The 9,848-nt window shown below is 43.6% G+C and overlaps 1 protein-coding gene across 1 annotated transcript; it reads right to left on the bottom strand.

Annotated features, from left to right (window-relative positions):
• Nucleotides 1-408: 408 nt before the first annotated feature.
• LOC127237179 (serine/arginine-rich splicing factor 3-like) lies at nt 409-1,649 on the bottom strand. The gene has a single exon (XM_051205284.1). It carries the CDS (start codon nt 1,609-1,611, stop codon nt 1,120-1,122), a length of 492 nt encoding a protein of 163 aa, XP_051061241.1. The 5' UTR covers nt 1,612-1,649; the 3' UTR covers nt 409-1,119.
• Nucleotides 1,650-9,848: the final 8,199 nt, after the last annotated feature.

Here is a 9,848-nt window from a genome sequence, read left to right as displayed (position 1 = left end):
TGGGTTGCCTTGTCTTTTCCTTCCTACTGTTTCAATCAGCCCATCTCCAAAGCTAAGCCTGGAGCCCATTTCTCCCACAAATTCTTTTATGAAATGTAGGCTCAGAACATTTCCTCACAACACATTGTTGTCTCCTTTGCATCGTGGTAATCTAGAAACTTAGTCTTAAGTGTTTTTCTGAATGGTGAATGGTGAATGGTGAATTTTTTGTTTGTTTGTTTGATTTTTGGTTTGGTTTGGTTTTTCAAGACAGGGTTTCTCTGTGTAAGAGTCCTGGAACTAGCTCTCTTGATTAGGCTGGCCTTGAACTACTGAAATCTGCCTTCCTCTGCCTCCCAAGTGCTGGGATTAAAGATGTGGACCACCACCACCCAGTCTGAGATCACTTTTTTTTTTTTAACTACACAATTATGCTAGTATTTTATTAATCCAAAAGCACTTTACAAGAAAATATAAGTATGGCTTCCAATAGGAATGTTATACTTGGACTTGATACCAAGCTCACAGATTTTGAGTGTGCAAGGAAAAACAAGCTTTCAAGTTAAACAACAATTTGTAACCAAAACTTTAATCCCAAGGATTCTCACAAACATATTATAAATGACAGCATGAAAAAGAAATCTTGCACAGTAACTCAAAGGTTCAGCTCTACAATGTACCCTTACACTGATAGGACACTGGTAACTTAAAGTCTTCCATTTCCAAATAAAGAATGTTGCAGCTATGCGTCCATATATAGCAATCAGTAAGGAACCTCTGAAAGCCTTCAGGGTGCAGTTCCCATCCTTTACCTGTTAGCTGGTGTTCACTAACAGTTTTTAAAGACTGCCAATCATTTTACCCACAGCTCCACACCATATCCCAGCTACTAGACAAACTAGAGCTTTATTCCATTTCTATCAGTGGTTTCTGTATCATTAGCACATCGCACTTTAACTGGGCAGGATCTAGGTTTATTTCAGTCTATGAAAAACTAAAGTTCAAAGCAAATTTGAACAGCTAAAACATCTTAAAAATGCACCAAGATTATGAAGTCTCAAACAAAACTTGAATTTCCTGTACATACTCCTGTCAAATGAAGTTATTTCCTGTACACCACTTCTTTAGCAAGCTGGTCTTCTATTTCCTTTCATTTGACCTAGATCGGCTACGAGACCTAGAGAAAGACCGAGATGGTTTGTGGTTTCTCTCCCGAGACAGAGACCTTTCTCTTCTCCTATCTCTAGAAAGTGACCTGCTCCGGCTTCGAGAGAAGCTTCTCCTTCTTGGAGATCTTCGCCGAGGTGGAGGACTCCTCCTTCGATAATCATCTCGAGGGCGACGGCCCCAAGAGGGCGGCGGGCCACGATTGCGACTTCTTTTTTCACCATTCGACAGTTCCACTCTCACACAACAGCCACATAGTGTTCTTCCATCCAGCTCTCGGACAGCATCAGCTGCATCTCGGGGATCCTCAAATTCAACAAAAGCAAAGCCAGGAGGGTTCCGAGCAACCCACGCACTTCGAAGTGGTCCATAATAGCCAAAAGCCCGCTCTAGTTCAGTCTTCCCATTGTTTCCAAGATTACCTACATACACCTTACAATCTAGTGGACAGGAATCACGATGCATTTCGAGATCCTGGGTTCAAACACCGAGGTTCAAACCCCAACACTACGTCAGGCCCACCCCCACACTTCAGGATCTGCTTTAGCAGATGCTCTCCATTCCCTGGCGTCCACGAAATGGCCCTGAGATCACTTCTTAATACAGAAAAGGTAACAGCATCTCAGAGTGGCCCTGTGAAGATGAATTCTGATGACTGTCTGTCTGATTATGCCCTAACTAACTCCCTCTGGATGGGGTGGTGGTCTCCTTGGGAGTAAGCAACTCTCGTTTCTCATTTTTGAAACTCCCACACAGCTGACAACTGGCCATTGTTGGTCCCCAAGTGAACCATAAATATCTATCTCACTGATTTGTATTTCTGATTTTTTTTTTTTTTTGGTTTTTTTTTTGTTGTTGTTGTTGTTTTTCCTTCCTGTTCTGTGTTCTTCTGCATCTCTTGGCAAGCTTTGGGGTGACCAGAGATCGAATGTGTACCCTTTTTTTTTTTTTTTTTTTTTTTTTTTGAGACAAGATTTATTTCTCTGTGTAGCTTTTGAGTCTGTCCTGGAACTCACTCTGTAGACCAAGCTGGTCTCGAGATCCACCTGTCTCTGCCTCCTATGAGCCACCACGACCACCACTGGCTCCCTTCCTTTGTCTAGTACTTGAACACAGAAAAATCAACAAATGCTTTGTGGTAGCGAAAACAAATTATGTCCCAGGACAGGTTTGGGCTGCTTTTTAGCCAGTTGTATTTGCATTCACTTTTGTTTTAATAGCTCAGTGCTTGTTATGGAGACCACAGCAGCAGCACCTGCTGCAAAAAGTGTTCATTATGGAGAGTCCAGCCCACTTTGATGTGTTTTCCTTTCCACATCCCTACCCTGCCCCCAGCAAGCTCTGCAGGGCTTTCAATCCTCATAGGCGTCCCTGGAAGCCATGCTGCAAGTCTTGTCACCAGCACTTCCAAAACTGCCTATAGCTTTACTGTGCTCATCCTTTGTTACTTACAGGTGAGCAGCAGATGTAAAGAGTAAATTAACTTTAAAAACAAAAATCCACCGTAGTAGAGGGAATTCAGATTCCATTCTCTGTCCCATTGAGAAAGTTATTTAAGGAGGAGACACCTGACATGGATGGCCTAAGCCACTGACCTGTATGATTGGCCCAATCTGGGTGAGCATGCACACATGCACGCTTACACACACCTGGACTACAAAATGAGTTGCTCAAGCAAACAGTTTTGCACAGGAAGCACATGGAACTTGTGAATTTGAACAGTATATGTAAGTCTTTCTTATGTTTTTCTTTCTTAAAGATTTCTTTTAATTTTATGTGTATGAATGTTCTGCCTCCATGTGTATATGTTCATCATGTATGTGGCTGGTGTCCAGAGGCTAGAACACTGGGTCCTCTGGAATTGGAGAAAACACCGTGTGGTCACAGATGTCACAGAGCCTCTGTCTTACACACACACACACACACACACACACACCACTCCACATTTCATTTGCAACTACCAATAACTGTCTGATGTAAACATGAATCATAGGTAAGACTGATGGACCTGACACCAAAGGGTGACATGCTTCCCAGGCTGGGAGAGGCTGTCCCCCACATCAGGAGCCTGACCCAGCTGGGGTGATGATATTCCTCTTCTGCTCAGAGATACCTTTGATGGTGTGTCATAATGTATCCCTCTTGACTGTGCCATTTTTGTTGGACTCTAGGGGGGTGTCAATATTGTGTACTGACAGTGAGGCCCCTGCAAGGCTTTGTGTTCCTCGGGGCTCATAGTCTCACGGGCCCTTGCATATGTTCTGCTCTTTCAAAAATACAGAGTATCTGGTTCCATCTGTGTGCCACACTTATACCAGGACATCCTTGTTTTGATTCCAAATTCATGCACGAACCTCAGCAAGGGCTCAGCTTTACAAGTGAACTTCTGGGGCAATCCCAAGCAGCTGTTGAGGGATTTCTGAATTCTGACAACACAATGGTTCCCACGAAGGACTCCAAGGACATTTAAGCTCTTCCCCTGCCTTCTTTCCCCTCCAACATTTAGGTTGTCACAAGTATTGCTTCAACTGCTCTGGGCTCAGACAGTAAAAGGCTGTCTCTTTGAACTCCACGTTAACAGGATGCATTCTGGTCAATCAGATATATCTTTATATCTCATGAATATGGCACAAGATGAAATTTACACTAAGTGAAACTGTCTTACTGTGACTTTTGGGGGGGGGGAGGAAGGGGTTTCCAAGACAGAGTTTCCCTGTAGCTTTGGAGGCTGTCTTGAATCTTGCTCTGTAGATCAGGCTGGCCTCCAACTCAAAGAGCTTTGTCTGTTTCTGCTTCCTGAGTGCTGGGATTAAAGGCATGCACCACCTCTGCCCGGCATCTTACTGTGACTTCTAATGCTGATTGTCACAGGCTTCTGTCTATTTGAATGTGGGAAGTATTTCACTCATGTCAAGGTGGTGTACTGAAAAAGAGGGTCATGATCTTGACAGAAACTAGAAATTATGGATAACTGCCAGGCATTACAAACGAGAAAGAGAAACAAAATCAAAGAGAGCAGATAGAAATATATATTATGTATAATTTTATATAAGGAGCATGCTTGTATATTACATGTGTAAATGTAGGGCAATGCTTATGTTAATTACTCAGCCATAAAGAGTTCAAATTGTTTTCTCTAAGAAGGAAACTGAGGCCAGACACCAAAACAGATTAGGACAGCCTGACCTCCCAAAGGAGATCTCTTGTACAGACACAATAGCCTTTGAGTCATGTGCTGGATTCTGGCCTGACACAATGGGTTCATCTTAGGATTCCCCAGGTCACAGAGGCAAGCAGATGTTCACAGCTGTTTCCAGGCATCTGCAGAGACAGGATGGACCAAGGTTATGCTCATGAGGCAAAGCCTTGTTCCTGTCCCAGGGAGTTCATCCCCAAACATGCCAAGAATGCAGCCTTTGAAAAGCCTGACTGGTACATTTGACCTTCCAGCTGCTTCAGGAACAGGAAGTAACCCCCAGAGACAAGAGCATCCTCCAATCAAAGGAACAGTGCAGTCTTGGCTTTGGACTGGAGAATGAGGAATTCCAAAGTTTGTCCTTATAAACCCAACAACACTTTGAAAAAGCTTCATGGTCTTTCAGACTCTCCACTATGAAAAGCATGTATAGTTTTCCCTTGGGAGACAAAATAGTCTAGCTCAGTCCCTCTCAGGGTTCAGATTCTGGACAGCCGCATCAAACTAGCTTGTCAACTTCCTACGAGTACAGAGTCCTACCTTCCACTCTGAACTGTCACAAGTGGACCCTGAAATGTACATCGAAATTAGTTAATGTTCAGGCAAAATTGGAGACACTGCCCTAGCCCCTACAAGCATAGATTGCCTGTTTGTAATATTCCTGAACCAAAGAGACTTTATCTGTATGACAAGGCTGCAGATTGCCACAGAGAAATGTTTACTTACCTTGCCTCGTTTATTTCTAACAGCAGATCAAAGCCCTCTGGATATGAGAGATCCAGAGTGTGTGTGGGGGTGAGTGTTCATGCCTATAGAGCCTGAAAGAGGGCTCTTGGATATGCTGGAGCTGGAGTTACAGATGGTTGTGAACCACCAGACATGGGTGCTGGGATGTGAACTTGGGTCCTCTAGAAGAGCAGTGTGGTGTGCTCTTAAACACTGAGTCATCTCTCCAGCCTCAGGTTATTCACTGAGGCAGGTCTCTCAATTGAACTTAGTCTTGGTTCAATGGCTTGGTCCCAGTTGGCCAGACCCCATTCCCACCTTTGAGTGCTAGAATTTCAGGTCAATAGCCACAGACACTCAATGCTTGGTGGGTTCTGAGGATCCAAACTTGGGCTCAGCTTTAAGTACTATCTCCAAAGACTCTTGGTGTCAGCAATTAAAAAACCAAACAGTCTAATGTGTTACAACCTAAAGATAGACCAGTTTGATACCTGCTCTGGAATGATGGTAAGCAAATATTAGAAGTCTTTGTTTCCATCATTAAGTCATCGTGTGTCTATAAAAGCAGAAAGCACTGCAATTCATGACATACAGTAGTCTCAAGCCAAAGCCAAGGGCTCCAGGCCATGTTGGTGATGCATGGAGCTAGGGCTGCTCAGTGCTACATGTCCAGAACTAAGGCTACCTGTTATAAAGTCCCACAATGCAACAGGAATGAATGCTGTGAGAAGCACCTCAGATTTACTTGATTTTGAATTCTTTTTCTGTTAGATTTATTTTATTTTTATGTGTATGAATGTTTTGCTTACATGGATTTTTGTGTACCACATGTGTGCCTGGTACTGGAAGAAACTAGATGAGGGTATTAGATCCCCAGGAACTGGAATTTTAGAGGGTTGTGAGCTAACACTTCAGTGTTGGGAATGAAACCTAGTTTCTCAGCAAGAGCAGCCAGAGCTCTTAACCACTGAATATCTCTTCAGCATCTTGAATTGTTTTGACAATTGGGTGTTCAGAACCTTTGCTGTTGCCAGATTTTTTGTGACCCTCCCTGCCTTTGTCTTTGAAACTAAGGACATTCTATTGAGACAACACAGATGAACCTGGGGGAGGAGGGGGACAATAGACAAGTACAAACAAGAGCCACATCTGGAAGACATGTTGCATGATCACATTGACATACAGAAACCAGAGCATTGACACTTGGAAGTAGAGAGGAGAATGATGGTTACCAGGCCCTGGAGAGGAAGGAAGGAGGATGCAGATATCAGTAATGATGTGACACCTCAGATAGGATCAATAAATTCAAGAAATTATCCTGTAACACAGTGACTGGAATTAGTGACAACCTAGTGTTTTCTTGAAATTAAAAGGAACAGCTTTATAAAGATTTTCAATCATGAAAAAAAATGAGATGGAGGTGAGGTCATTAAGTCAATTTAGCCACTTCATACAGATATGTATTTCAAAAAAACAATGTGTTTAATATATATAATTTTGCAATTATGAAATACAATTAAAAACCCGAGAAATTCTGGCTCCTGGACCTCTGGTCATCATCTTGTCACATGGGCAGTATTTTGTCACACGATCCCATCTCATAAAGTTATCCTTGATGAGCCAATACACACAGCCAAGGGTGAGGCCTAACACCACTACTGCCCATAAAATTGCAGACAACGTGGAACTTAAGGGAAGCCTTTCTGCTGATAGCATTGTTGTGCCCAAATTCTGAACCCCCGAATCACCAAGAGACCCGATCAGATGCAAAAGTGAAGAGTCTTTTATTGTTTAACAAGTTAACTGTATTAACTCGGTTCCTCTGTCCATCTGACATAGTGGGTGTGACAAGAAGGACCTGGAGGGACCAAAAGGTGGAATTTATTGGGGCGAGCAAGGGGAGTGTCTGGGGGTCCACAACAGCCTCAAGATTGGTGTGCTTCTGAGCTTGGACAACCTGTCCCGTGTTGATTGCCCAACTGCAACCAGGTTGCTATGACCTATAGGCCTTCCCAGGGCAGTTGCTACGCTCTGCACATCATTGTTACGCCACTTTTACCGTAAAGCACATCGAGAGCCCTTAAAGTACACAAAGCCAGCCAGCTAAATTCTGATTGGTTCCTTACCACGTGGAGGGTATCTGGCTTCCTAGTGAGGAGCAAGGTCGGAAGTTCAGCACATGTTGCTAAGTCAGTGGTCTTTGTCTTGCTGGGTCTTTTCTACAGTCTGTCATGGCTTTTATAGCAGGGGTTTGGGTGAGGGTCTGTCTGGTCCCTTCAGCATCATACCTCTTGTGAATTTATTGGAATTCAGTGCCTGAAAACTTGGTCAAGATGAGTCCCTCATTTCTTTTCCATGGATCTCTGCCTCTCTGAAGGGTTTATCCCTTGACATTAAACCCATTTTCTGCCTTTGAAGCTTACTCCCTAGTCCAGCCCCCACCAGCAATCCCATACTGCACCATTGATGAGCCTGGCACACACAGCAATCATTATCACTACTGTGTCTTTAAAGCCCTCTTCTTGAGGAGTCAATGTAGAAATCTAAAAAGAAATGCTCTAGGAATGCATAATCACCATAGAAAATAATACAGGTAAGCAATAAACAGAGGATATAATTGTTAAAAACCTCAAAATCTTTCCACCCAGGTATGACCACAAAAGCAACACGTCTAGATGTCCCCTCAGGTATATGCATGTGCATTTGCAACAGTTGATTCCTATTAAGCTGCTTCTGTGGTTCGCTCACGCCATCAGAATGATAAAAACAAATAAGAGCTTTAATCTGCTGAGTTATGCACAGTGGCTTTCTAGAGCTCATGCACACAATAGGCTTAGGAGTTCCTTAGGAAGTGTGGGGCATCCTTGCTGCTGTTAATATTGTGGCAGGAGTACCTTGGAAACAGATTCAGTGTTTCCTGAGAACAACCTGCTGGAAGTGATTACAGGAATGGTATGTATCTCTACGACTTCTGGTGCACATTGTCCATATCCTAAAAATGCTATTAATCTATAATCTCTCTAACTTGAACAAAAAAGGGGCAGGCATTCCCTTTTATGCTTAAGTCAACACTAATTTGTGCTGTGTCTTTTTAAATTTTCTAAATTTATGGGGTTTTAAAAAGATTTATTTATTTTTATGTAGGTGTGTGTTTTGCCTGTATGTGTATCTATCTACCACATGTGTGCCTGGTGCCTGAGGAGGTCAGAAGAGAGCATCAGATCCTCTGGACCTGGAGTAACAGGTGGCTATGAGCCATTCTGTGGCTGCTGGGGATCAAACCCTGGCCCTCACCAAGGGCAGCCAGTCCTCTTAACTGCTGAGCTATCTCTCCAGCCCTAGATTTCTTATTTTATTAACTGATTTTTCTGGCAGGCAGATTTCTGTGAGTTCAAGGCCAGCCTGATCTACAGAGCAAGTTCCAGGACTGCCAAGGCCATTTTCCCACTAGGGTGTTTCTTATTATATATTGAGTTGTTTAAACTTCCTGTCTATGAAAAACTCTGTTATTAACCTGTACCCAGTGAGTATTCCTTGTGCTACTTTAGAGAAATAGCCAGTGAATGAGGGGTAGAGGTGGAGCTAACGACAGGGCCTTTAAAGGAAAGAGGCCATTTCTCAAACACAGAGAGGCTGCAGAGGTATTTGTTGGCTTGTCTTTGGGGAGCTGCCAACACAATATAGAGCTGTGGCTGGACAGTGACTCCAGATATTACAAGGTGACAAAGGATGGTGCTGGACTCAGGGGCCACCAGCATCAGCCTCACTCACTCAGAGACCCCTTCAGGGATGCAGACTGTCAGGGTCTACTGGAGAGACACACAAGCACCCTGTGTTGTATTTACTATGGTGAGGTGCACGGAGATAAAATTCACTGAGAAATCAAGTGATGACCCAGTGGTACCAGTCGTATTCTGCAACCATTTCGACATCTATCATGCACCACTTCTTCATCGTCTTCTTCAGTTTTTTCTAGACAGGGTTTCTCTGTGTAGCCCTGGCTGTCCCGGAACTTGCTCTGTAAACCAGGCTGGCCCCAAACTCACAGAGATTCTTCTCCCCAAGTGCTGTGATTAAAGGCATGAGGCAGCACTGTGTGGCTACTCTCACTTCTCTAAACTACCCTGTACACAGCCACCACCACCCTACATTTCTGCTTCTGTGAACCAGCCCGTAAGTGAGGTCATACAATGTTGTTACTGTTTATCTTGCTGTTTTCACTTAGGATAATGCCCCTGGACTTCCATGCAAGCATAGCATATATGAGAATTCTCGTCATCATTAGGACCAAATAATTCTCCATTATATGTGTGTATCTACCATGTTCTGTTAAAGGAGCACTTTATAATTTGAGCAAGTAACGCAGATTCACTGGGGCTGGATTAAGATGCAAGTTTTAAATAAAACGCTCCATGGTGGGCCTCACCCACTGCAGGTGGCCGCCTTCTTGCTGCATCCTCTGTAGGCACACCTTTAGTGTGCCTTCTTAGTGTCCAGATCTCATAGAAGGACATCACAGTCAGATTGCATTGGTTCTCCATCTACCTTGACCCCTCTTAAAGGTTATATAACCGAGTGCAGGGGGCCAGGACTCCGACATATGCACCTTAGAAGGAAAGCAACCACTCACAATGGTGGCTTCCTTGCTTTCTGTGTGAGGAATAATTGCTAGACTTTCTGCCTTGCATCACCTGTTTCCCTGACATTGTTTGCATTTTTCTCTCTGTCCACCAGAGGGCAATCCTCTAAAGTTCTTCTGTGAAATCTTTGAGCCCCTGGG

This window comes from Phodopus roborovskii, unplaced genomic scaffold (genome assembly GCF_943737965.1).
Source record: "Phodopus roborovskii unplaced genomic scaffold, PHOROB, whole genome shotgun sequence".
Classification (NCBI taxonomy): Eukaryota; Metazoa; Chordata; class Mammalia; order Rodentia; family Cricetidae; genus Phodopus; species Phodopus roborovskii.
Note: the sequence above shows the minus strand (reverse complement) of the source record. Positions and strands in the feature narration are given on the sequence as shown.